Raw genomic sequence first — 26,661 nt, forward strand, 5'->3', positions numbered from 1 at the left:
TGCGCGGAACATTAGAAAATTTAACTACCATATTAACTTTGATGACATGGATAACATGTTTCTTGCGTGAGCTTCTGCGGAGAACTGACGATCGACGCCGATATCGGAGGCGTGTGGAGGCACTAGGAACGTTCGATTTATCTGCACAGTCGGACTGCACAGTTTAATCGCTACGATTTATCTTTACGTATGTAGCCGGCATTATAAATGATTAAAAATTTAATACAACTATTTATAATTAACAATATTTAGATAATTTAGTTTAGTAATTTGACATTGATACACATTGACATTTTTTTTTCTCTTTAACATTATTCTGTACTGCTTATTTAATATTTGTAATTTAATTTTGTGATAAATATTTGAATGCTGAAATTCCAGCCAGACATGTAAAGAACTGAATTTGTATGCGAAATGTAGGCGATATCGTCTCATAGAAAATTTGAATTTCGCGCCTTTTTCTACTTACAAGATCTGCTTGACCAGCTATAATTAAATATACAATTGGTGCAGTCAAAATATCTATAATAACTTATAGCTGCGTCCTTGAAGCACGTACGTTAAATATAGTTTGGCCAGGGCACTAGTACTAGCACCCAAAACAAAGGGATAAGTATAGTTTTTTTTCTTCTTATTTGCTGCCAAATTGGGATTGTCAGACTATACCTTGACTATACAGATACACTGCGGTATTTGATCGATTGATTAAAAAAATCACATGCATATTGTTGCAAGGTGTATAGAGGCTTTATTAACATTAAAGATTAAACCGGATCTTGAGATGTTGAACGGAAACATTCTGTCATTGTCAAATAGTTCCTATTGACGTTGACGTTTAACGTCATCTAAAACCATAGAAGGTAGGATCGCATAGAAGTGGTATACGCGTGCCTCCGTGAGGGACAAAACATACGCAAATGCAACACTGTGATTGGTCGAATTCATTTGTTGCCCACCATTCTCCATACTAATAAAAAGGTGGGGAACAAACAAAAAGTGAGACTGTGACAAGGACAAGCAATAATACCGCTTTCTCTGCTACTCCTACTGAAAGATACATAAGACTATCCCGTTCTGCCAGTTACCCCCCACCACTCATGCCAGATCCAGGTATATCCTAGATTCATGTCTAAAACTCAAATTCCTTTCATACTCAGTACGTCAGTACGTACTCACATACTTGATTAGACTAGACTGAGTAAGGCACTAAAGTTATCATGTAATATTTATTATACGAGGAATCTATCTGTACATTCGTATATTGTGTTGTATTTGCGTACAAATTCAAAGTGCTTTCGTTATAGAAGTAAATGTAAAATTCTATTATGACATAATATCCGTGATACCAACTAGTTTTTTGTAATCGAAAATGATTCGTAAACTTTTTCCAAAAGTGGTCAAATATGGGTTAGTCAGTGGTGTAGCAATAGGTAGTGCTGCGTATGCTTTGAATTATGATTACAATAGTAATGTGTTGGTGAGGATTTCAAGGACATCAGTAACTGCTATAGATATCGGCAAGACCTATAATGATATGTTGTACAGTAAAGAATGGGATAAGGAATCGAAGGAATACAATCAAATGAAAAGTGCAGCCCACCTTATATGCGCGGAGAAATTGTTGGAGCTCTGCAAAGCTAACAAAGGTGTTTATATTAAGGTTGGGCAGCATGTTGGAGCATTAGAATACTTATTACCCACTGAATATGTCACCACTATGCGTGTCTTGCATAAAGATGCGCCGCAGAACACTGTAGAAGAACTGTATAAAGTTATTAAAGAAGACTTAAATAAAGATGTAAGTTCAGCTTCAAGTGTTTATTCGTGTTACAAGATATTGTGGCTATTAAATACTCATGGCTTTCACCTTTCAGTCTTGTAAGAAGGAAGAAACAGTAGGGGTATTAAAGTATGAGAAGGTTGTGTAGTATTTTTAAAATAACACTTAGAATTTTAATTTTTTACCTGTTATTGCTAACATTAGTTGATCTTATCTTATACATGCACACTTAGAGTGGTTTATGACAGACGTCGCTAACAGGCGGCCCACGAACCTTTCACTTGTGGCCCGAGAGCCTCCCTGGCTATTTTGTACGTAATATTGACCAACAACAATGTCTGATAAAGTCACAAATGTTAACAAAGTGCGGCCCGCTTCAACTTCGTTAACTACTATGTGGCCCTTGGCTACTAAAAAGTTGCCGACCCCAGGTTTATGGCCAATGAATTTTTTTTTTATACTCTGGACCATTGGACCAATACTATATATAGACAGGTAGCTGTGTTAGCACATTTAATTTAAGAATATTGTATTATTATTATTAGTATTATTGTACATATTTTGTACAGTCACCATCATATATATTGAAGCTCCCAAGGTGGTCAAAAATATCTCAACATGTCCTTTAATGTCATGATCATAGAGGCTTTGTTTAGATGTACATATGTGAACACTTCGGCCACTCGATATATCGGATGGCAACTGTACATTAATAATTTTTCACATTTTGTTATATTTCAGCCTGACACTTTATTTGACGAATTTGAGGAGAAACCACTAGGAACGGCCTCACTAGCTCAAGTACATAAAGCCAAACTAAAAGATGGAACACAAGTTGCTGTCAAAGTTCAGCACCATTTTGTGAAAAAGCACATTGAAATAGACATCATATGGATGGAATTTGTTTTAAGAATGATGATGAAAGTATTTCCAGATTTTGAACTTACTTGGCTCATAGATGAAACAAAGAGGAATATTGCTAAAGAATTGGACTTTTTACAAGAAGGCAGAAATGCTGAAAAAGTTTCCAAAATGTTCAGCCATTACAAATGGCTGAAGGTTCCAAAGATATATTGGGATTTCAGCACTTCAAGGGTTTTGGTTATGGATTATGTGGAAGGGGGCTATGTTAATGATCTAAAATATATTGATGTAAGTATCCAGGATTTCATTTTTATACTAGCTCTCACGAAATACAATTTTCAAAAGTGATTTAGTATTTTGAATTTGCTTGTATGACCAAAACCTTTTCTTTATGACATAGTTACCTGACGTAACAACCTCAAAACAATCCCCTAATTGCCTCATCAAGCATGCCATTCAATGAAAACAAAATTAATTTGTCAAAGAATATGTCTATCAATCTTTGTCACAGGTTTTTTGTTGGTTAAGTTTACAATAAGTACCTAAAAAAATGCATATACCTACATGATGCAACAAAAGAATAATTGATAGTGACGGACACTTTTTTTATCGCACTGTTACGTAGACATGAACAACCATCATATCCGTACTGGTAAAAGTTATCCTACATACATCTTAAAGAAAAATTATACATTTTTGATGATAGGTTTCAATTCTCTTTTTATATGATTTATCTATGACACATTAGCCTATCTGCTGTCAGCAAGCCTTCATATATTTTCTATCTCATAATTATAGAATCACAAGATAGACCGCGCAGATTTGTGCCGGAAGCTAGGTGACCTGTACTCCCATATGATCTTCATCAGTGGGTTTGTGCACAGTGACCCGCACCCTGGCAACATTTTGCTGAGGAAAGAGCCTGGCGAAAAGGAAACTACCATGTATCTGCTGGATCACGGTTTGTATGCTGTAAGTTTTATATGTCTCTATACCTGAGCCTTTTATGCAAGATTCAGTGTCACCAATATAACATTCGCTAAGTTTTATTGTATCAGAAGTCTATAGTATAATCTGTTCACTGTTGAGTGACCTGTTGAACACTCCGCTAATTGCGGTGGGTGCAACAGGCTTAGCCTTAGTGTGGGTTGGTTCCTTTTTTGCAGAATTACACCCAAATCATCTTGATGACTAGATAATACATAGTTGTTAAAAGAAAAGGACAGTCTGTGATGAAAGCTTGCATTGAGAATTATTTTTTGCTAAATACTGTTTTGCAGAATCTCACAGATAAGTTCCGGTACCACTACTCAAAGCTGTGGCTGGCCATAATTGCGCGGGACCGCGAGGAAATGCGGCTGCACTCCGAAGCCCTGGGGATTCGGAGCCAGCTGTACGGGCTGTTCGCGTGCATCGTCACCGGTCGCCCGTGGGAGTCGATCATGAAAGGCATCGATAATACCAAGCCGTCTAGCAGTGAGGTATGTTGCTAAGTTTTCATTTTTAAGCCGCGATGAATTTAATATTGTCTTCGGTTAGCGCGAACATTATTGATTAACACAATTTTAACTCACTCACTCAATCTAGGTACCCATTCACCAAAAACTGTAAACGCTTCGAACGTCGGGATGTATTTTAAATTAATTATACGCGATATAATCCGCGCGTTCATGTTTTTTCTCGATAAGGATTTCTCTGTGGACTTTCGTCTGGAACCTTGAGTTTTTAGGTACTTGTTTATTCACCTATTATTTAGCAACAGTAATCTGCAGGAGTGGTAATTGATTGCGTAAATCTCAATTACGACATTATTTACATGGTCAATAACTAAAATGTGCGTATCGTATTGAACCAGGCGCGAAATTATTTGCTAATGCTTGACAAATATTGCTAGCACACGCGACTGCAAGGTCTCTAATAACGCTTGACTTTTCAAAATGAAGGCTAAAATTATTAAATTGTAAAACGGGACTTAATCGCGTATTTAGGTTTTAAGATTTACCTCCGAATCCTCTGATTCGATCGAGTCTTCTCCGAGACCACGGGGACAACGCCGTCCTGGAAACGTCGGAGGTAAAACTTAAATACACGATCAAGTCCCGTTTTACATTTAATTAATGTGTAAAAATCGTGAGAGTGTAAATCAGTGAAGGCTAAATTCTCAGACATTTGTATAGTCGTGCGAAACGGTGACGAACTGATGATAAACATAACATGCCATGAATGAATATTTTTTTGATTATTTATGAACACTTATTTCTATACCTAGTATAATCATGTATCTGCAGATTCGTAGTAAAGTAAGGATGATAAGCACGAGGAATTTCGTACTTTGACCCGCCAGTTCCTATCGTACTAGGTACAGATGGTTCACTCTCTAACAAAACACGTCTATTACGACAGATATGACTGCAAAGTGGTGCAAGCGCGAGCAGGCGTCCGTTCCGTAGCGGTGCGCGGCAACTACTACTGCTAGACACCAAAATTGGTGTGGGCCGCATGTTCTTGTAGCGACTAGCGACCCGACGAAATCGCGGAGTGAGCCACGCCTGACCACTACGTATTTGATTTCCTGGGCCGTTCTGAATCCCAATATCTTTCATATATGTTTTAATTTTAACGTCACAATCTCCATTTCCAGAAAGCAGTATTCCAAAACGAGCTACCGAACTTCGCGCACTACATAACGCAATGTTTAGAGCACGTCGACCGGCAGGCTCTGCTAGTACTAAAAACCAATGACTTGATCCGGAGCATTGAGTATGCAGTCGGTATGGAGGAGCGGATGTGCGGATTTTTAGTTATGACGAAATGCTGTATGGAGAGCGTCTACAAGCAAGAATACGAGGTAATAAAACTAATATGTGACGTCCCACGGGTAAAGGTATACCTTAAAGCGGTTGGCGCTTACGCTATTATTAACGCCGCTCCAATACTATTGCGGTGCTATGCGACGTAAGCGCCAGCCGTCATAAGGTACCTTTTCCCGTGGAGATTCACATATACATATTCATAAAACTGTATGGGCCTGATTTAGTTAAATTATGTTTTATCCCTTTCTTACAAATACAATAAGTCAAAATGACAGGTAAAGACAAACGATTATTAGCTCATTGAGGCTTGTAGCGCGTTTATGAATCTTAACGCTAGTGTGAAGGGTTGATGATGAAAATGTAGATTCATTGAACTATTTATACCCCAATAAAATTTAATAAAAATGTCCAGCCCGGCTAGCACATGATTGGCGCGACAGTATCTCGCCCGCGAGATAGACTACCCTCCCCTCTTTAATTAATACAGTTAGAAAAAGACGGGTAGTCCATCTCGCGGGCGAGATACTATCGCGCCAATCGTGTGCTAGGCCTACTGAAGAGAGAGGCTATAGCTAAAAGAATGTATATTGCCTCAAAAACAAGGTATCACATCAGATAATACCACAGTATAAAGGCTAATAGTGTAATAAATACTCGTAGCATAATAAAAATAGTTTCCGTTAAAGCGATTAGCGTAAATATCTATAATTAAAATTGTAATGATTCTTAATAATATAGGTTAATTTCGTTTTAATGAATATAATTGCAATTGACCTTGCACACACCAAGTTTTACCTATCATCGTAAGGCGCAGCCGTATAAGGAAAAAAAACCAATATTTGTCAGTGAAAATTGAATCTACAATGTAAGAAACAGAGTTGATTTTGTTTTGTTTGAAAATTTAACGGAACAAAACAAATGCAACTCTGTCCCTTTAGAAAATGATTTACATTTTATCGAACTTTATAAGTCCTACCCACAGACCAACCCCTATAGACCGAGCTTATAGGACGACTCGCGGTCACCGCCCGTATGGTGTATATAAGATTGTTCGCGCGCCGCTCCGATCAGTTGCGCCCAAGGTTACGACCTGTTAGCAGTGTGCACGAGTCTATGAAAATAAATCGTAAACTATTGAATTCATTGGGAAATCATGGGATATTGCAGCGTAAAATGGTGTGGCAAGTCATCTAAGACATCTACTTACGAAACAGATGGAATAACATCCCACAGGAAAGTCAAATTCATTATTTCATTGAATAATGTTTCTTGTCCGCGGGGTTCATTTTATACTGGTCAGTAAGCAGAGGCGAAGTATGTCCGTCCCTTTTCGTCAACTTGAAAATGCAATGCGCTATCCCTTTCCCTTTCGACTAGTGATGTGACGATGATGGTTTTTCAGTTGCGGAAACTTCGTGTTTCGTCATACCGTATTGTACCATTTTAGACATAATATATACACCGTGTTTTTTTTGATTTCCGTTAATTTCAAGGGTGCATACCTGAGCTTAAATCAAGTAACTTACCCAAAGACACCGATATTCTAATTAACTCCATTTCGAAGATAATCAATATTTTATTTTTTTCCTATAAGGCCTCTACAAGCTTGTACACTTGCCTTAAGGCCGGTTTACATATTGATTAGTGTTTAGAATGAGTTCATACATTTGCTACTAAATTTAAGTAAAATCTCGGTCGATCGATGTTCGAATTGACATTGATATGTCACAGATTTCAATTGTTTGGTTTAGTTAAATGTAATGCCCGTGTTACAACAACGCTATATGCTACATTTAATTACTTTTTAATATTATTTTTTCTGAAAAAAAAAAAGCAAAAAAAAATTTTTTTTTTTCAAAATTAACTATGCCATTTAGTTTTCTTAAACGTACTTAACCATACCCCGAAGTTAACGGAATTCAATAAAAACACGGTGTATAATAGGTAATATGTTGTGTAAGTTTTTTAGAATCCTCTAGGCCAGCGGAGCAGTTAGGCCGCATGTCACGAGATGGACCTGATGATGAACTTCAAAGAAGTGCGAGGGAACTCGTTGTTGGTTTGTGATAGACATATGTTGTATGGGTTTTTAGAATCCTCTAGGTGAGCAGTTAGGTCTCATGTCACGAGATGGACCTGATGATGAACTCCAAAGAAGTGCGAGGGAACTCGGTGTTGGTTTGTGATAGACATATGTTGTATGGGTTTTTTAGAATCCTCTAGGTGAGCAGTTAGGTCTCATGTCACGATATGGACCTGATGATGAACTTCAAAGAAGTGCGAGGGAACTCGGTGTTGGTTTGTGATAGACATATGTTGTATGGGTTTTTTAGAATCCTCTAGGTGAGGTCTCATGTCACGAGATGGACCTGATGATGAACTTCAAAGAAGTGCGAGAGAACTCGGAGTTGATTTGTAATAGGCATATGTTATTGGTCCATTTGAATATGTTTTCAATACAACCTTCTATATGACCTTAATAAAACGGACAAAAGAAAATAATTGTATGAGATTTTGGCGACACTTTTTTCTCGTATCGAAAGAGATTGCGATTCTGAGTGGAAATAATATAAAAATAAAAATATTATAAAAATTAAAATTCATGTTCTGGGTACTTTAAACAGAAATGCCCTAATATGTTAAGTAAACATTTCAGGTACATTGTTAAATTACTTAATGAAATATTAAATTAATCAATATAATTATTAAGTGAGTTTACTCTAAGTATACTAAATTGCAATAGCAGTACCCACTACCTGTAATGAACATGTCCCATCCCTACGCTTGCACGTGTCAGCGCGCCATGTTTGGAACGACCAATCGCAACGCCGTGAGCACCCCTCCCGCACCTCACAGTTTGGTGATTTGCGTCGGGAACAAAATGGCCAATATTAGGTTTCTAGAGGCGGTGTTCTGTGGTCCTACCATAGAATTAGATGACAAAGAACAACTGTCAATCTTCAAAAGTGTGACCAAAAATGAAATGCAAGTGTGTGCGTAAATTGTCTATGTGAGATCAAAGATAGTGATGTCATGTTACAACATATTAATAATCTGTCGATGTTTGATTGCTTTATCGACTACTTTTTCAAATGTGTTATTTTAAACGTTAAAATTCTACGACATTATGACGTATAAATAACACTTGCACTGCGTTAGCCATCAAAATCGTTGCAGACTTATCTTAATGTAAATTTTATTAACGACTGTAATTAAAACGGCACTGGTTTCGAGAAAAACAAAATGTAATCTGCCAAAATAATAAATAGACAAAAGGTATCAAAAACATAGACAGAAATACGTAAAAAAGGTAAATCTATATAAAAAGGTTGTGCAATCTTGCACAGTAACTATTACTGTGTTGGAAACTGCGATCATATATAACCATGGATACCGCCTTTAGGAACATTACCGTTCAAATTCTCGGGCCAAATTAGCACACATACACAATTACGCCTACATTCAAATAAGACGACGCGTTTACAGAGCCTGTAATCAAAGCTCGTAAACAAAATAAGAGTCATCTTTATTACACTAATGGTACATAGCTAAGTGTAGATGAAATGCATATAATGTCAATAACTACCAATCGGCGACATTAATCCGCTAATAACCTTCTTGCTGTACGTACTGGCCGCTGAGAGTTCGCGGTTCATATTTGATTAGAATATGACTTGGACAGGGATAGGATTATGCCATACAGTGAAGAACCAGTCAAATAATTCACGTATAATAATTTAATGCAGCTATAATAAGTATTTTGTATATTTTATTATTAATCTGCATGGCAGTGCGAAGTCACGTTCAGGTATAGTCTGTCCGTTTTTCTAAGATCAAGTACGCCATAGTAAATGTATGGCGAACTTGATCTTAGAAATCGGACTGGTTATACAGTCTGCAAAATTTACAGGGGTACACGGTTCGGGTCAAAAATATTTGAACAGGCGGAGTCACAATAAATCCCCACTTTCAGTTCAGAATATTTTATATGTATATAGGCGGTCAAGCAAGTTTGTCAGTAGAAAAAGGTGCAAAATTAAAATTTTGTATAGGACCACAGCCGTTCGCGCGCTTACATTTTCTAAATTTGCCGCTCTTATAATATTTTAAACTTTCGCGTTTTGAACACATATTAACTCACATTATACGAAACGAAACTGATTTACGTCGGTAAATCAAGGTAATTGAATATAATTCGCGTTAGACCCGTCTATAATGTGAGTTAATATGTTTGCCGCTCTTTTCTACTGACGGAAATGGCTTGAGAGAGAACCTACATATATGTGACTGTAGAGGGTGGATTCAAATGATCAACATTTTCAGATAATGTGTGTATTTGTTAAATTAATTCAGTGAAAGCATGATAGGAAAAATGTATCTACATATAGGAGACCGGGTATGATTATCTCGCGGGTTATATCTCATGAATAGAACATATTCTAGATATCTTGCCAGGCATCCACTCAATTTCATGTCTCTCTAATTGGACAGCTTTTATTCATAGTTCTCTGCGAATAGCATCTTGTGGGAATATGAATGGAAAGTAATGTAAAATGACAATACCAAATTTGATTATTAATTTGAAATAACTAGGTAGTTTTTTTATTTATAGCTCCATCTCATGAAATAAAAAAGGAAAATACAAATCTGTAAGAAGGAATTTATTACTACATTTATAATTATATAGAAAATACCTAAACCAAACACAAGTTAATAAAATAGTCTACTTCATTTAGCATAACACCATCCCTATTATCCTCGCAATTTAAAAAGTCGTATGTTGTTATGAAAGTCGTATGCAGTTGTTACGTTTTAGCTTTAGCACGGTAGTATTGAAAACAAATCGTCATGTTTTTTCCAAATTCTACTGAAGTTATCTGTTTACTACAAGTGAAAAGTGATTCCACTGTCCTTGGTATGAACTAATATAACTTCTGCACCACTTCACGACACATGAATATATTTTTAATTACAAAAACAACGTTGTTTTTATAAATCAATTTAGCCATTTGTCACTGACTGTCATCTCGGTGGTACTGAGATTGCCAATCGAGCAGTTTGTAAGTACCGCCTATCGCGGGGTAGTTTGCGTTGGGTCATAATTGAGCGGACAGAATACTTCCATGTATAGCATTTCGCTGGTTGGAAAGTGAAGTTTAAGTTTACCGCTATACATGAACACCTTCAAAAAGGTATAACAATCGTTATTATTTGAAGTCGGTTATAAAAGCTAATATCTTAATGACGTCTTGTGAAGAAATAATAACATAGCTATTAATATACCGACAAGTTATCGATACTGTCATATGAACATTTTGTCAAGCCCTAGCGTAAAGTAACAGATTATGTTTTTACACATAATATTTTAAATTATAGACTAATATGATAAAATATTAGCACACAAAGGAAGAAAAACTTATAATGAACTGTATAAACCGGCTTCTTACACTTTTTACGCTGTTAATTTGACAAAATATCGTTATGAAAATTTCGCTCGGAATATCATAAATCCTCTGAAATGAGTATTTGCTTGGACTATTTGGCCCTGTGACACTGCAATTCGGCACACTACAAGACACCATCTTCACTGAATTACTTTATTTAATACTTTTCGTCCTAATCCGTGTATATTTTTCAATTTGAAAATTACCGTGATAAGCTCTTGGCCGTCCGCCGCCGTCGTCAAAATCAAAAGTGGTTACGTTTTCTCTTTGGTAGTCTGACTCTTTCGCACTCATGGGATGTTCATATACGTGATGACTTCCCTTTCGCACCCTTTAGCTGTCTGTCAAGCGCGAGCGGATGATAGGTCTATGGGTAGGACAGCCTATTACTTACAACTATTTTCCAGTATATCTATGCCACTACAATGCGTATTTTGAATGATACCTTTCCTCTCTAGAAGCCGAACACAGATAATTTAACATTATTAAACATAATCATTTTTGTTTCAGAACGCCAATTCAATATTGAGAAGGCAGTACCTCAGCCTGAAATTTAGGTGGTCCATACTGACTCTTTATCTGTACTCCGTGTTTCTGTCTTTGAAAGAAAAGTTCACATCACCCGGCGTGCGCGTTACAGTTCATTCAACGGTCAACCAAACCTTAATACAGTAAACGGAGTGAAAACTGCAAAATGCGCTAAGAAAAGCGACCAACGCCATCTATTGAGAGCTATCACTTTTGTAATTTCGCTGTTACTCGTTAAGATGTTTATTATGCTAGAGCTTAGTTAGACTATATTTTAGAACAGCGGTCGGCAACAAGCGGCCCGCGAACCTCTCACTTGCGGCCCGCGAGCCCTGCTGGCTATTTTGTATGTCATATTGTCAAACAACAATGTCTGATAAAGTCACACATATTAACAAAAGTGCGGCCCGCGTCAACTTCCTTAACTACTGTGTGGCCATTGGCTGCTAAAAGGTTGCCGACCGCTGTTTATAATATACGTGAAGTGAAAAGTCTGACCATTCACCAAATAGCCTCATTTATTCAGTTTGACATTAACTTATCATTTTCTATTGTAGCTTTAAAAACTAGCGTTATTAAATTATTTTATTAGTTATACTAAACTCTAGCAATTATGAGTAAAGTGACGTTATCTTGTTGTCTTTATGAAAATATTAACTAACCATTTTTAAGCCTTATTATATTGGGATAAGGTTTACAAATCGTCTGATTAATTTGTCTTCGACTGTACAGGGCCTGTCCCTAGAATTTACAGAATCTACGAAAAAAAACAGTATATTAATTTCTTTTGTTATTATACTGGCAGTTAGCTAGCTTTTTATTAGATTTCATGCCGTTTTTGAGCACTTTTATGAAATATTAGTGCAGACAAAACCAATTCCTAGTCACGGGTAGTCCATATCATACCTCAATAAGGCTTATAATAGTTATAATTAAGATAAGAGTGTGTACTGCAAAAGTACGTACCTTCTAAAATGTATATTTTGATAATTGTAAGTATAAAATGACTATGCGCTCAAATCTACAAGTTATTTTTGTATTATAACATGTTTTATAGACCGTTTTCATGAAGTCCAATGTTAAGTTATTTAAATAAATTATTTTATTAAACAAGCTTTTATTTCAAGTGTATTTTTTACATACTTTCATTTGGCTTCACTGCGTATATTGGTATATGTGCTTCAAATATTGTACCTAACTTAAATATGAAGCACTTCCTGATATCTGATTAAGAAAAAAAATCCACTACCTGAAGACCCATGACAATACAATAATACCTAATGCTAACATGGAGCTAATCTCATGATGTAGTAGGGACGTAGAAAAAGGAAGGAAAAATACAAATACATCGAGTGTCGATATATAGACGTGTAAATGAGAAGTAGGTGTACAATCAGCAATAAAAGTGTCACAGAAACTTTTTGACAGTAACTTATTTATTTCACAACACAAGGTAGGTACTTACTACGTTTTAATTTTATCCTCTATAATCGACAATTTGTCGCTTAGAGCCATTAGGTCGTCTTGAAGCTTGAGTAAGATAATTCCGAAGTTTTCTCGATTCCTTCGACTGGGTAATTTGAATAATAAGGACGTTGAGGAAATTTTGCAAGAAAGCTCAGAGCTCTTGTATTCCGGTGGCAAGGTGTTCATAAAACACTTCTGACGTAATTTATTGACTTCCTTAGTGGGTGCCGACATGGTTTGGGCTGAAAACATAATAATTAATAGTGTCGGTATTTTAAAATCTTACTAATCTCTAGATTCATTAACCACATTTTTGATAGGAATAGGTAGGAAACAGTAAATGTTAGGTACTTTAATTTCCTTTCCACAGACCTAGACGTTTGTGCATGGGCGTAAATACAGTAAAGGAACGGAAAAGCGACAGGTATTGATGATTTTTTTGTTAAAGATTCCAGTTACTATAGTTGAATTATCGAGAAGATGGAATTGCATTTGTAGTGGTTGTATGCTGATAGTACAAGAAAATAGAAAATTCAAATATAGAATGCCTGTAAACAAACAATAATACTACATATGCAATTCCACGCTCTCGATGATTCAACTATAACATTCAGTAATTGGGGTTTAAGGTGGTTTAAGGGAAGGCAATTTCACTTCACAAAAACTTTATTGTGCTGGAGTTGGTCCGCATTAGTTATTAAAGCTTAAGTTATGTTTACAGTAGGGCCAGCACGGAGTGGCTCGACAGTATTTCTCCCGCGAGATAGACTACCCGTCTTTTTCTATTTGTATTAATTAGAGAGCCACTCCTGTGCTAGCCCGGCTGGTGTACCTAAAGGCGTATCCAGATTAGTCAATTTTTCGCCAATCTGATTCAATTGCCCGATCGAATCAGGAGGTGCGGACGCAAATACCAATTTGGCTCGCCGAATTCAAAAGACTTACTTGATTCGATGTCTTTGAAATCCTGTTGAGACTCCGCTTGTGATTTGTTGTCACAATCTGTAACGGACGCCGCGGCGGAGGAACGTATGTCGCTACCCATCGTCAACATGTTATGTTTGAATGCTGTTAACAATGAGAATCATAGTCATTATTACTATGATACGATTATTTAGTCCGACTACATTACGGTACATTTATTAGTACCTACAGTACATTTTTTTTCCCAACGGTAGAAGCACCTACCTACATGTTTTTTCTAAATGATTACTGCGCAAGGCCTAAACATTGCGTAACTATTCGAGGTCCAAATACGGCTATTTGGATTTTACAGCTATAATTATATTCGATAGGCTATAAGTATATAAGAAACAGAACAAACAATAGGTATATCGGAAGGTTGCTACCACGCGACGTGAAACCAGAATACCTACCTCATCAGTCATCACCCTACCCGACCTTTACCCGACCTATCGCATCAACTCTATGGCTTGCTTGGAATCCAAATCACCATAATCCCTTCAGCAAACTTCCTTTTATGTCTTCAGGTTCCAGAAATATTTAAATCGAAAACTCTTATCAAAAAGACTAGGTATCTTTTTACCAAGAGATACTTGTTTCTAAGCTCAATTTTTACTTACTTTGCGTGTTTTTCGCCGGCCACACCTCCAGTATGAATGGTTTCTGAGGATCGTTCCCTTTCCGTAGTTCTGTCAACGGTAACTCTACGTCGTCCGACTTGAGAACTATAACCTCTTCGCAGAAATCCGGCAGGTCTAGCAAGTGCCATATTTTCTGTCGCAGAACCGATATGGAGGCTGAGGGTTTTACTGATAGGTAGCGCAGATTGTCGTTGGGAACTGAGGAGAGGTGGGTGTAATCAATTTTGTGTGACCCCTGCATACATATTTGTAGCCAGTTTTGCCGACTGTAGGTACATACATATATAATAGGCGTGGCGTTCAAAGGGATATCAAGAGCGAGTTCTAGGCAAATAAAGCAATTTGGATTTTCGCGTTCGCCCTCTGAATGAGACACTATACAGTCAGCAGCAGAAGTTGCTAAGCGGGCGCGGTGTTTAAAATTACTTGACACGCTCTTATTCTCTTAACAATCAAGTCGCGTAAAGATCATTTTGAACACGTCGCCCGCTTAGCAACTTCTGGTGCTGACTACAACTTTTGCTATGTATGTATCTAGGTATATACTTACGACCGATATCGTATCGACGAATTATAAGAAACGATATATTTTCCTTCCTGAACAGTCTGCTAGGCGCCTTCAGGATTTTCGTCAAAGACATGGCTGAGCTTAAATTTCACATCGGTTAATTTGTGTCTTTTGCCATGAATTTCTTACTAAAATGGTTAAAAATAAACAATAACCTCATTTTTTTTTTCAATATCATGACAGATTTTTGATTGAAATAATGAAATGTTAAGTTTTTTTCGACAATGACCGATGACAGAAGTGTGAATCATGAAGGTTTTACACGGGGTTAGGGCCACCATATTGTAGAGTTAGACCAAGAAAAGTCTGCAGCGATTTTGATAGCCCACGCAGTGCACGTGTTAATTTAAACGTCAAACTTCTGTGATGTTATGACGTACTTATAAATAACACTTGCACTGCGTGGGCTATCAAAATCGCTGCAGACTTTTCTTGGTCTAACTCTAGTGTCACTCACTTGTTGGCCCTGTTGCTGCTCCGTCGTGAAAGTTATCTAACTAGCTGTTGCCCGCGACTTCGTCCGCGTGGAATCTTCAACATTTTACATCTTTAGTACCTATAATTTTCAAATCCAAGCAATGTTGAAATTACTTTTCTTTTTTTGCAAGTTGTATGAAGTTTTTATAAATTTTCAACCCCCTTTTAACCCTTTTAAGGAATGAATTTTTAAAAACGCTGAAATAACTTTTCTTGTATTCTAATAATATGCCCTTATACAAAGATTCAAGTTCCGCACTCACAAAATATTTGATCTACATACAAACTTTCAACCCCTTTCTCACCACCTTGGGGGATGAATTTTCAAAAATGTTTAAATTCGTTTTCATGTTTTTTAATTTAACACCTTTTTGCAAAGTTTCAAGTTCCTAGCTTATAATAAAATTTACACCCCAAGACGAACTTTCATCCCCTTTTTAACCCCCTTAGGGCTTGAATTTCCAAAAACGTTGCAATAACTTTTTTTTGTAATCGGCTGTTATGCCTTTCTAAGAAGTTTCAAAGCATTTGTAATGGATTCAAACTTTCAACCCCTTTTTAACCCTGTTAGGAGATGAATTTTACAAAACGCTGAAATTACTTTTCTTGTCTTCTAATAATATCCCAAAATACAAAGATTCAAGTCCCGCGCTCGAAAAAATGTTTGATATCCATACAAACTTTCAACCCCTTTTTTACCACCTTAGGGGCTGAATTTTCAAAAACCCTGAAATTTTCCTGTATTTTAATTTAATACCTTTTTGCAAAGTTTCAAGTTCCTTGCTTAAAATAAAATTTGCACCCCAAGACGAACTTTCATCCCCTTTTTAACCTCCTTAGGGGTTTAATTTCCAAAAACGATGCGATTACTTTTTTTTGTAATCGGCTGTTATGCCTTTCTAAGAAGTTTCAAAGCATTTGTAATGGATTCAAACTTTCAACCCCTTTTTAACCCTGTTAGGAGATGAATTTTACAAAACGCTGAAATTACTTTTCTTGTCTTCTAATAATATCCCAAAATACAAAGATTCAAGTCCCGCGCTCGAAAAAATGTTTGATATCCATACAAACTTTCAACCCCTTTTTCACCACCTTAAGGGCTGAATTTCCAAAAACGCTGAAATTACTTTTCCTGTATTTTAATTTAATACCTTTTTGCAAAGTTTCAAGTTACTAGCTTAAAATAAAATTTGCACCCCAAAACGAACTTTCATCCCCTTTTTAACCCTCTTAGGGGTTTAATTTCCAAAAACGATGCGATTACTTTTTTTTGTGATCGGCTGTTATGCCTTTCTAAGAAGTTTCAAAGCATTTGTAATGGATTCAAACTTTCAACCCCTTTTTAACCATGTTAGGGGATGAATTTTACAAAACGCTGAAATTACTTTTCTTGTCTTCTAATAATATCCCCAAATACAAAGATTCAAGTCCCGCACTAGAAAAAATGTTTGATGTCCATACAAACTTTCAACCCCTTTTTCACCACCTTAGGGGATGAATTTTCAAAAACTCTGAAATTAGTTTTCTTGTATTTCAATAGTATATCTTTTTACGAAGTTTCAAATTCCTAGCTTAATAAAACTTTAACCCCATACAAACTTTCATCTTCTTTTTTACCCTCTTAGGGGTTGAATTTCTCAAAATCGCTTCTTATCTCTTGTACACTTTATAAATGTAAGGGGTCATCCATTAATTACATCACACGTTTAGGGGGAGGGAGGGGGTCAAGAAAATGTGACATGTTGTGACAAGGGGGAGGGGGGAGTCATAAACTTTGTGACGTCACTTTAACTTCATCAGTAACCGAAAATGTATTTAAATTATTTTATACGTTAATTATCATTTAAATAACAAGTTTTTGAAACGATAATCGTTTTTATTCGTTTAATTTTATTTCTTAATCAGTTTTGGGTAATAAAATTACTAATATTTCCTTTGTCAAAAAATTTTGATAAAATATTAAATAAATATTTGCCGATTTCGTTGAAGAAATGTGACGTCACACCAGGGGGGAGGGGTTTGCCAAATGTGACCAAGTGTGACAAGGAGGGGGGAGGGGTCAAAAAACCTAGAAATTCGTGTGACGTAATTAATGGATGACCCCTAATCTGGTGTGCAAATTTCAACTTTCTATCTTTTGTAGTTTCGGCTCTGCGTTGATGAATCAGTCAGGCAGTCAGGACACTTGCATTTATATACGTCACCGTAAAATTGTAAACACTCGTTTTATAGTATCGCTAGTAGTTTATAATATCGCTAGTTAAATTATAAACTGACGGTAGGGAGATTACAATCTAATTTAACCTACGTTAGATTATAAACTAACGGGTTCACAATCCTACGGTGTCATATATATAGAAGAATAGATAGAAGATAGATTATGTATCTAATGTTTTAATTTGTCTAATTACTTAATTGTAATACTAATAATATAAGTTATTGTATTACCTAACCCTATTGGACTTCAAGTTCGTAATAAAAATATTTAATTTCATTCGTTTCATATATTATACGACTAGAAAGTATAAGAACATTCATGTTAAGTTGGTTATCTGGGTAAGGCTTCTTCTTCTAGTTTAATGGCTTGCAGAGCAAAGAATAAGGTGGTGGAACTGATCCAATGCCACTTGTTTTGGAGTATGTTGTAGAAGCTGCCGAGGACCGCTTCCACGTGGCAACTGTCTGTAAATAAAAAGAAATACAAAAAAAAAAGTATGGCATTGCACTTGTTATCAAATTGTTTAGGTACTTCTTACTTTCATGTTTTTGACGACCGGTCTGGCTTAGTGGGTAGTGAGTCTATGAAGTCGATGGTCCTGGGTTCGAATCGGGATTAGGGCATTTATTTGTGTGATAAGCACATATATTTGTACCCGAGTCATGGGAGTTTTGTATATTTAAGCATTTGTATATTCGTACAACACAAGCCTTCTTGGACTATTGGTGACTTTGGGACTATTGGCGAATAGTCCCACTAGCAGCCAGCGCTTATCATTATAGAAATTTAGAAAAGTCGGCAGTTTTTTGGCCGAAACATAAAACATCGATCGTACACTACTATGTTCACTAGTTAAGACTCTTTAACTGTACTCACTTCTCTCTAATAACAACGTCATTTCGTTCGGCGTGGTGAACTTCTCATACTGGTGTGTGCCCCTCGGTATCGCGTTCAGCACATTCTCCGCTAAACAAATCGATGTGAACTGTGTCAACCTAGTTCTGGTGGGTGTAGTGAAGAAAATCCTTCCGCCCGGTTTAAGTGTGTGTATGCAGGATTTGACGAACAATTCCTTTTTGTCGTTCTCAATGTGTTCTATTATTTCCGAAGCTACTACTCCGTCGTAGACGTTGGCGTGATCTTTTGCGTGTTCCTGATAAAGAAAATACATTTAAAAGACAGTGAACAACAAATAGGTACCTATATTTGTAACGATTATCAGTTCACATGAGGCAGTAAATAAGCTTCCTAATAGTTCTCTTTCCACCACAAAACAAAATATATTGCTTAGCTTAGTTGGCTCAGAGAAAATAGGGTTAACCTGCCTTTTCTTGGCGCTCCTCCAATAGGCTCGTTTCCTAATGGAACAAAACAGGTCTCATTACGTAATGTCAAAATGTTTATGAGAAACACGAACCTGGTTTATACAGCGCACGAAACAATCGCTTTTAATTTAATAAAGTTGTGATTTTTTTTCATTAGCCTGTTGTAGTGTCCCACTGCTGGGCAAAGGCCTCTCCCAAAGGATTTCCACAACTCCCGTTGTAGTGCCTTCTCCGACCAGCCACTGATGAAGGCGTCTAAGTCGTCCCGCCATCTCCGTCTGGGCCTGCCACGTCCGCGCTTCTTTTGCGGCATCCACTTGGTGGCTAAACTAGCCCACCTATCCGGATGCATGCGGAAGACGTGACCCGCCCAGTCCCACTTCAGTCTGGCGGTCTTCTCCCCCACGTCAGCTATGCGGCCTATGCGTGTTTTCGAGCGTAATGTGGTGTTTCGGATGCGATTCGTCCTTGTGACACCTAGAATACTGCGCTCCATTGCTCGCTGGCAAACCTTCAATTTGGACTTCTGACTCTCTCAGTGAGCGACCATGTTTGGGCACCGTAGGTTAGGACAGGCAGAATACACATGTCAACGAGTTTACGCTTCAGTGACATTGAGGGTCGCCCTTCATTAGCTCCTTCATGGACCAGTAGCTCTTCCAGGCATTTTGAACACGGCGCTCAGCTTCCTTGTCTTGCCGGTCACTGAAAGAGACTAACTGGCCCAAGTATATATACTCGTTGACATATTGTATAATCTCCCCGTCTACCTCGACCGTACGTTTCGTGCTATTAGTCATCACCTGAGCCTTTGCACGATTCATTTCAAGTCCAACTTGAAGGCTTGCGTTGCTTAGATCTTGAAGCATTTGCTGAAGTTCTGTGGCAGAAGAGGCAAAAGAGAACTATGTCGTCGGCAAAGCGAAGGTTTGACAACCTCCTGTTGCCGACGACTATTCCATTCTCCTCCCAAGAAACCGCCAGGCTCCTGAAAACTTCTTCGAGCGTGCTCGTAAAAAGTTTTGGAGATAACGGGTCCCCTTGCTTGACACCCCGCTGTACCCGAAACGTTGGTCCAGAAGACTGGAGTTTACCTAATGTCTGCTGCGCTGTTCTTATATATGGTTTTGATAAGACTGATGTAGGTCTGTTCGATGTTTTGGTTGTGTAGTGCGGTTATTATGGAGGAGTAGGTGATGCTATCGAAAGCTTTAGTATAATCAACAAATGTCAAGTATAAAGGGAGTTTAAATTCAGTATATTTTTCGATGATCTGGTTAACTGTGTGGAGATAATCAGCTGTGGAGAATCCAGGGCGAAATCCAGTTTGAGTGGGAGGCTGGTGCCGGCGAAGTTGCCCAGCAATGCAACGCTCTATCACTTTAATAAATGTCTTGTAGATGTGAGACACCAGGCTAATTGGTCGATAGTTGGCTATGTCACTTTTATCCCCTTTTTTGTGGAGCAGTATAATGTTGGAATGGAGTAGTTTCTGGGGAATTTGTCTTGTTCTTAATATATCATTGAAAAATTTGCATAAAGGCAGTAAAAGATTTTGTTAGCCAAAAACAAGTGCCTCTGTGTTTATACCATCGGTCCCGGGGCTCTTGTCGAGCTTAATTGTGGACAAGACTTTTGCCACTTCCTCGGCTGTTACAGGAGGGATGGTATCAGCACAGAAGTATTCTTCAGTGCTATTGCTATGTATAGTTTGTGGGTCGGAGTAGAGGGAAGTATAGAATTTTGTGCATATGTCCATTATTTTATTTCTATTGCCATGCTTGTTACCATTTTCATCTTTCAGACTGGATAAGTATAAATTTTTGACCTTTAGAAGTTTAGATATTCCATTTCTAGCTACTCTGAGTGATCTGTTCTTGGTTAATGCTGTTTTGATTAAATTAGTGTTGTAGTTTCGGATATCAGTTCGTATGCTACGTTTAGTTTTTCTATCTATTGCGCGATATTCCGCTGAGCCTATTTTGAATTTAGTTCATTGCTCTATTAAATTGATTGAATTGGTAGATAGTAATGCCTGTTTCTTTCGAGTGGCTGTGACTTTTTTACGTGCTGATGTAACCGCGTCTATAATATGTAAAGTTGTGATTGGTCACCAAAAATGTTTGATGGCTAAAATAAAATTAATAAGGCTAGGTATATTATATGTCAAATCTCTTGCGCGGCATTGCAATATTTGTTATCATTGTTATCAAGCAGCGCGGTGTCCAGTTGAGTCGCTCGCGGCATTCTTCTTCTTCTTGTTAGTGGCTATATAGGCTCCACAGCCTATGTATCACTGCGACCATCCCTGATCTATTGTTATCGCCACCTACTACAACTCTCGATCCAAACCTGCAACTTCAAACAGCTGTAGGATCTTTTTGATCTCGAGAGACTTTAACTCCTCCAGGCGCAATATTTGTCTCCCCAGGATTAAGTCACGAGTGCGCAAGGGCACTCTGTGAGGATGTGCAAGGGCGTCTCCTCTGCCTCCATACAGAGTCTGCACCGCCCCATGTCACGTTTCCCCATAGTGTATATGTACTTATTTAGGCCGCAATGCCCACTAATCACCCTTACCAAGTTGCGCAGTTGGTTTCTAGACAGCGCTAAGGCGTTCGAAGACATATTTCGCTCGCGGCATATTTCGTGCGGTCATTTTTGAGATCTAGTAAGACTTATAGTTATTCCCCCGTTCTTTGGTTTACCTCAATCGACGTGCATATATATGTGGGGGGTTTCCCAGGTGCAGGGAGGTGCGCCTGGCTGTGTTCTTGAGCCATTTCTATCAGCTCCTTACTGGCGTCGACGCCGGTCACCTCGGCGCCTAGTTTGGCTAAAGGCTGCAACATAGTTAAAACTGAATTCAAAATTTATACAAACGAACTGTATGAGATATTTTTTTTAAATTTGGTTTTACATATTTTAAATTAAAGCAAATTTTCTATTCTGTATTAGTACAATGGAAAATAAAAAACATAATGTTTAGTCTATCACTTTTTTTCTATTGGGCAGACAATAGACAAATTACAAATTTAAAATAACTTAGAACCGTAAACTACCTAACATACAACAATTTGAATAACTTATAAAAAAGTTAATTAAGTATAATGTTATTATCTTTACTTTTTGCCAGATACATTATATTTGTTTTGTAGTTTTTTTTTTACCATGTCTTAATAATGATGAAGTCTATCTGTATTACTTATGAATTATGATTTATTTTAATTACTGTAAGATTGTAAATCAAATGGATTATAATATAATATATAACTGTATGTCAAGCTTACTTTGAAATACCTATCTGTAGCTTATTTTGGAGAATAACTAAAAATTGCCTTAATGATATTAAAATATGAATCTTTTTCAATTTTCTTTTAGTCTAAAATAATTTTAGTACCTTACATATTTAGGCTAAAGTGAACACTATGAAAACGAATTATAAAAATGTACAATACCTACAATATAAAAATAAACCACTTTTATTATGGCATAAAATAACCCTGAACACCTGAACATACCATTGAAAAAATTCCTCCTCCACACCCAATGTCCAAGATCTTGTTTCCCAAGAGAGGTGTACTGGTTCTCTGATCTGGTGGAGAGTGTACTAAACCATCTCTTACAAATGGCACTCTGGAACAAAAAAACACCTAATTATACAGTAGGCGCTCGGTATTCCGGCGCTCGCCAATCCCCACGTCCAGTAATCCGGCAAATAGCCACTCAGGCGAACGCCAGATTACAAAGGGTTGCATTTGATACATAGCTTTTATTTCCCATGCAAATTCAATAATCTAGCAGTTTAAACAATCCAGTGAGCAACCACCCTCTTTTCGGCATTATTGTCAACCTACCACAAATTCATTATAAATATGTTAAGCAATTGTTGACTTAAAATAAGTGGGTGAACCGTTTTAATATATTTAATATGTCTGTATCTCACGGAAGTTTTGTTATTTGAAGACTTTGAGAAAATTTCAAGGTCCTACTTTCAGCAATTTAGCACTGCCTGTCAGTATTGTAATACATAATCAATACTTGCCTAATCATATTGAAAGCATGTAATGGTTTCATGGGTCCGTTGGTGTCCCACCATTGGTCCCTTAATTTGGCATGCAGTTTGACATCTCCGGCATTAACAGTTGATTTGTCTTTACTTTCTTTTTTGGCTAATAATGTTGAATACCCCAGTGTGTGAGTTTGTGGTGACCTTAATCTTCTGAAAAAATTTGACAATACATTTATTTTATTAACACAAGTTTTTTAGCTTGCCTTTGAGGTAATTCTAAAAAGCTAATTTACAAGTCAAATTGAGTTGAGGACCATAATTTCACAGGGTGTATTGAGGAACCATGAATTAATGAACCAAGAAACAGGTTTTACATATATTCTAAAACTTAAGTGTAGGTTTAGATTTACAAAAAATTTGACCCAGTAGTTTCGGAGATAAAGGGGGGAAGGTTTATGCGTCGTTGGACTAAAAGTAAATATGGCGATGTATAAAAATGTCTACATATAAAATAAAAATTGGTCCGAGTATTAGAAAGCCAATACTTCAAAATGTTTAAGTCTTATCAAGTCGGAATATAAAAATGACTACTTTCAAAGTATACAAATGTCTAAGTCTTATCAAGTCGGAATATAAAAATGACTACTTTCTTTACATAGGTCCAGAATTATAATAATACATATACGGAACAAATTCATCCCCTCGTAACATCTAGTTCTTAAATTAAAACGAATAATATTCAATAAATATGAACAAGCTAATAGATAAGCGATCAACAAACAAGCTGAATTCTAAACAGACAAACATTTATCTATAAATTATAAAAAAAAAACTGAGAACATTTGAAAATATATTTATTAATTATCTTTATCTTTAAGTGGACATTTTTATACATCGTCATATTTACTTTTAGTCTAGTGCCGCAACATATTTATATTTGGTCTAATGTACAGATGCACATTTTTATACTTCGTCGAAATTATATAGGCACGAACTTATGCAAGTAGACATTTTTATACATCGCCATATTTACTTTTAGTCCAACGACGCATAAACCGGGGGGAATGGTAATTATTTGACTATTTTCTTAAATTACTTCTAAACTGAAAATCATAATCCAAGACCAAAAAAAGTAAGACAATGTTGCCACTGCAATAATTTCTTTGTAAAATAGTAAATTCCTTTTTATAAATAAACACGCTAAGATAATTTATTTACGGGTAATTTTACTCCTACAATTAAAAAAAGTACTTTTATTTACTTATTTTTACATAAATACAAGACTTGCTAGTAAAAAGTGGCAACATTGTCTTACTTTTTTTGGTCTTGAATTACGATCTTCAGTTTGAACTATTTATCTTAAAATTATTAAAAAAAATGTTTTTGAAATTCACACAATGAGCTCTTTCATTTGATATATAGTTTGCAATACAATATAGTTTGCAAATTTTTGTTTTTTAATTGTGTCATTCGTTATTCCTTTTGAGGTATGGAACCCTAAAAAGGACAAAGGATATGGATAATGGATCTAGGATGAAGTGTGAGAGTAATTCTGTCTGTTTGTAACACTTAAACCTCAGTGGTTTAGACTAGAGACCTATTTTGATGAAATATCGTATGGAACTTGTTTGAGGCCCAAGGAAGGACATAGGATAGTGTTTCAATTATTATCATCATCATCTGACGCAGACGAAGTCGCGGGCAGTAGTGGAGGATAAATTTATTTGTAAAGTAATCAAACTGGAGATAACCAAGCCGGCAACATCCCAAAATCTTGGTAATATTATGTCAGTACTTACAATGAGCAAAACATATTTTTGCTAGCACGAAATTGAAGCGAAGACATCTTGACTGATAATGATTCCTTATTTTTGTTTACAATAACGATATTTCATAGTTTTCAAAGCACAAATTCGTATGTGCTGGTAGTAATTATTAATCGCCTTTAAGTTCCTGAAAAACGGTTCTTAATGCTATATTCGCACTGGTAAACAATATTTTTCAGGCACTTATTTAAATATTTTCGTCTCACAATATTTATATCTTTGCTTTCCTACTAAAAATACTATTTCTAGCTCAACTCGGCTACACAACAATACGAATTTGAAGATTTGACGCGAGTGGCAGTGTTGCCAGGTCCAATCTGAAAAATCCAGAAGATACATGTCCTAAAAATCAGGAGATTTGAAATAAAATCAGGAGACAAAAAATTATGTCATATAGATGGTCAAGCAAATCTTGTCAGTAAAAAAAAGGCGCGAAATTCAAATTTTCTATGGAACGATATCCCTTCGCGCCTACATTTTTCAAATTTGCCGCCTTTTTCTACTGACAAGATCTGCTTGACCAAGTATAAAAATAATTTTCATTCATATATTAAGGCGTGTCCAGACTACTCCAGACAGAGGTGATCAAATCGACCGATTTGATCAGAAATGAAATTGGTCGCAATTTCCAATTTAATCACCAATTTTAGATTTATTGTGCTATTAGAGCCCCTTAAATTGAATAAATGCCCCAAAACGAAAATACTGGCGTCACAAATTGGTATTCTTGTGTCCGCACTCCATTTTATCGGTAATATCGCTCATAATCGGTAATTTCGTTTCGTTCTGAAACAGTGGCAAAGGTTGATGTTACACTTACACACTATCTACGATTGAATTGATGGCCGCCCTACACTGGCTTGAAGAACCCTGGCGTAAAATGTATGTAATAATATTAAATGGTTGTGAACTTCTAAAATCCAGGAGATTTTTCGGAAAAATCAGGAGATCAGGAGATACACCCCGAATTCAGGAGATATCCTGGAAAATCAGGAGATCTGGCAACACTGGCGAGTGGTGACAAAAACGTCAGTGTCAAGTTCACAAGTGAGCCTAATAATGTACAGATATAATAATATCTAGCCCGATAGACTGTCTCGATAGTTTTAGGCGATCCAAGCCAAGAGTTAACTTGGTACGGCATGACATGACATTTACAAGGACAAACTATGGCCACTCGGTATGGCCATGTCGAATTTCTATGGAAATAATAACTTTTATATAGTCTGTCAAGCCATTTCGGTCAGTAGAAATGAGCGGCAAATTTAAAAAATGTAGGCCCAAAGGTTCATCGTCCCGTAGAAAATTTGAATTTGGTGCCGTATTCTACTGACAAAGTTGTCTGACCGGCTATAATAACACGCCTGACTTGGTTCTATTTATCTATAGTTGGTCAAGCAGATCTTGCCAGTAGAAAAAGGCGGCAAATATGAAAAACGTAGGCGCGAAGGGATATCGTCCCATAGAAAATTTGATTTTCGCGCCTTTTTCTACTGACAAGATTTGCTTGACCAACTATAGCATCCCACACTAGAATATTTTTTCTAATTTATATTTTACGGCTTTGTCAGCCCAACTGATTTATGTATTCGTGTCAAATTTAAACATGAAAACTAGAAAAAATATTTTTTTATGGTGGCTGCCCTACATTAAAGTGGGGATGAAATTTTTTTTCGCTTTTACCCTATAGTGTGGGGTGTCGTTGGATAGGTCTTTTAAAACGAATAAGGGTCTT

At 36.7% G+C, this 26,661-nt stretch overlaps 3 protein-coding genes and 1 long non-coding RNA gene across 4 annotated transcripts; 1 reads left to right on the top strand and 3 right to left on the bottom strand.

Moving 5' to 3' along the window:
* The first annotated feature begins 1,190 nt into the window (after window positions 1-1,190).
* LOC134794275 (aarF domain-containing kinase 1) lies at window positions 1,191-12,555 on the top strand. Its single transcript, XM_063766032.1, has 6 exons — window positions 1,191-1,798; window positions 2,522-2,932; window positions 3,443-3,616; window positions 3,925-4,125; window positions 5,286-5,492; window positions 11,412-12,555. Exons 1-6 carry the CDS (start codon window positions 1,370-1,372, stop codon window positions 11,574-11,576), a joined length of 1,587 nt encoding a protein of 528 aa, XP_063622102.1. The 5' UTR covers window positions 1,191-1,369; the 3' UTR covers window positions 11,577-12,555.
* A 289-nt stretch (window positions 12,556-12,844) lies between these two features.
* On the bottom strand, window positions 12,845-15,267 carry LOC134794276 (uncharacterized). The gene is made up of 4 exons (XM_063766033.1): window positions 15,051-15,267; window positions 14,480-14,698; window positions 13,842-13,964; window positions 12,845-13,138 (listed from the first exon to the last, which is right to left on the bottom strand). The coding sequence occupies exons 1-4, from the start codon at window positions 15,139-15,141 to the stop codon at window positions 12,894-12,896; spliced, it is 678 nt and encodes a 225-aa protein (XP_063622103.1). The 5' UTR covers window positions 15,142-15,267; the 3' UTR covers window positions 12,845-12,893.
* A 679-nt stretch (window positions 15,268-15,946) lies between these two features.
* Window positions 15,947-17,111, bottom strand: LOC134794570 (uncharacterized). The gene is made up of 2 exons (XR_010144681.1): window positions 16,635-17,111; window positions 15,947-16,377 (listed from the first exon to the last, which is right to left on the bottom strand). It is a non-coding gene; the product is annotated as an uncharacterized LOC134794570 (long non-coding RNA).
* Window positions 17,112-18,034: 923 nt separating this feature from the next.
* On the bottom strand, window positions 18,035-25,209 carry LOC134794277 (ubiquinone biosynthesis O-methyltransferase, mitochondrial). The gene is made up of 6 exons (XM_063766034.1): window positions 24,900-25,209; window positions 23,134-23,310; window positions 22,610-22,724; window positions 21,797-21,931; window positions 18,640-18,916; window positions 18,035-18,227 (listed from the first exon to the last, which is right to left on the bottom strand). The coding sequence occupies exons 1-6, from the start codon at window positions 24,944-24,946 to the stop codon at window positions 18,094-18,096; spliced, it is 885 nt and encodes a 294-aa protein (XP_063622104.1). The 5' UTR covers window positions 24,947-25,209; the 3' UTR covers window positions 18,035-18,093.
* Window positions 25,210-26,661: the final 1,452 nt, after the last annotated feature.

This window comes from Cydia splendana, chromosome 10, assembly GCF_910591565.1.
Source record: "Cydia splendana chromosome 10, ilCydSple1.2, whole genome shotgun sequence".
NCBI lineage: Eukaryota > Metazoa > Arthropoda > Insecta > Lepidoptera > Tortricidae > Cydia > Cydia splendana.

Bases quoted from the DNA above. Each gene is read 5' to 3' on its own strand.
- LOC134794275 (XM_063766032.1), top strand. From the start codon at position 1,370: ATGATTCGTAAACTTTTTCCAAAAGTGGTCAAATATGGGTTAGTCAGT. The intron at 3,617-3,924 runs GTAAGTTTTATA...ACTGTTTTGCAG, and splicing joins TGGATCACGGTTTGTATGCT to AATCTCACAGATAAGTTCCG. The intron at 5,493-11,411 runs GTAATAAAACTA...TTTTTGTTTCAG, and splicing joins TCTACAAGCAAGAATACGAG to AACGCCAATTCAATATTGAG.
- LOC134794276 (XM_063766033.1), bottom strand. From the start codon at position 15,141: ATGTCTTTGACGAAAATCCTGAAGGCGCCTAGCAGACTGTTCAGGAAG. The intron at 14,699-15,050 runs GTAAGTATATAC...ACCTCTCCTCAG, and splicing joins TCGTCGATACGATATCGGTC to TTCCCAACGACAATCTGCGC. The intron at 13,139-13,841 runs GTAAGTCTTTTG...TTATGTTTTCAG, and splicing joins TTTCAAAGACATCGAATCAA to CCCAAACCATGTCGGCACCC.
- LOC134794277 (XM_063766034.1), bottom strand. From the start codon at position 24,946: ATGTCTTCGCTTCAATTTCGTGCTAGCAAAAATATGTTTTGCTCATT. The intron at 23,311-24,899 runs GTAAGTACTGAC...AAATTTTTTCAG, and splicing joins AAAAATATGTTTTGCTCATT to AAGATTAAGGTCACCACAAA. The intron at 21,932-22,609 runs GTATGTTCAGGT...ACTATGTTGCAG, and splicing joins GAGGAGGAATTTTTTCAATG to CCTTTAGCCAAACTAGGCGC.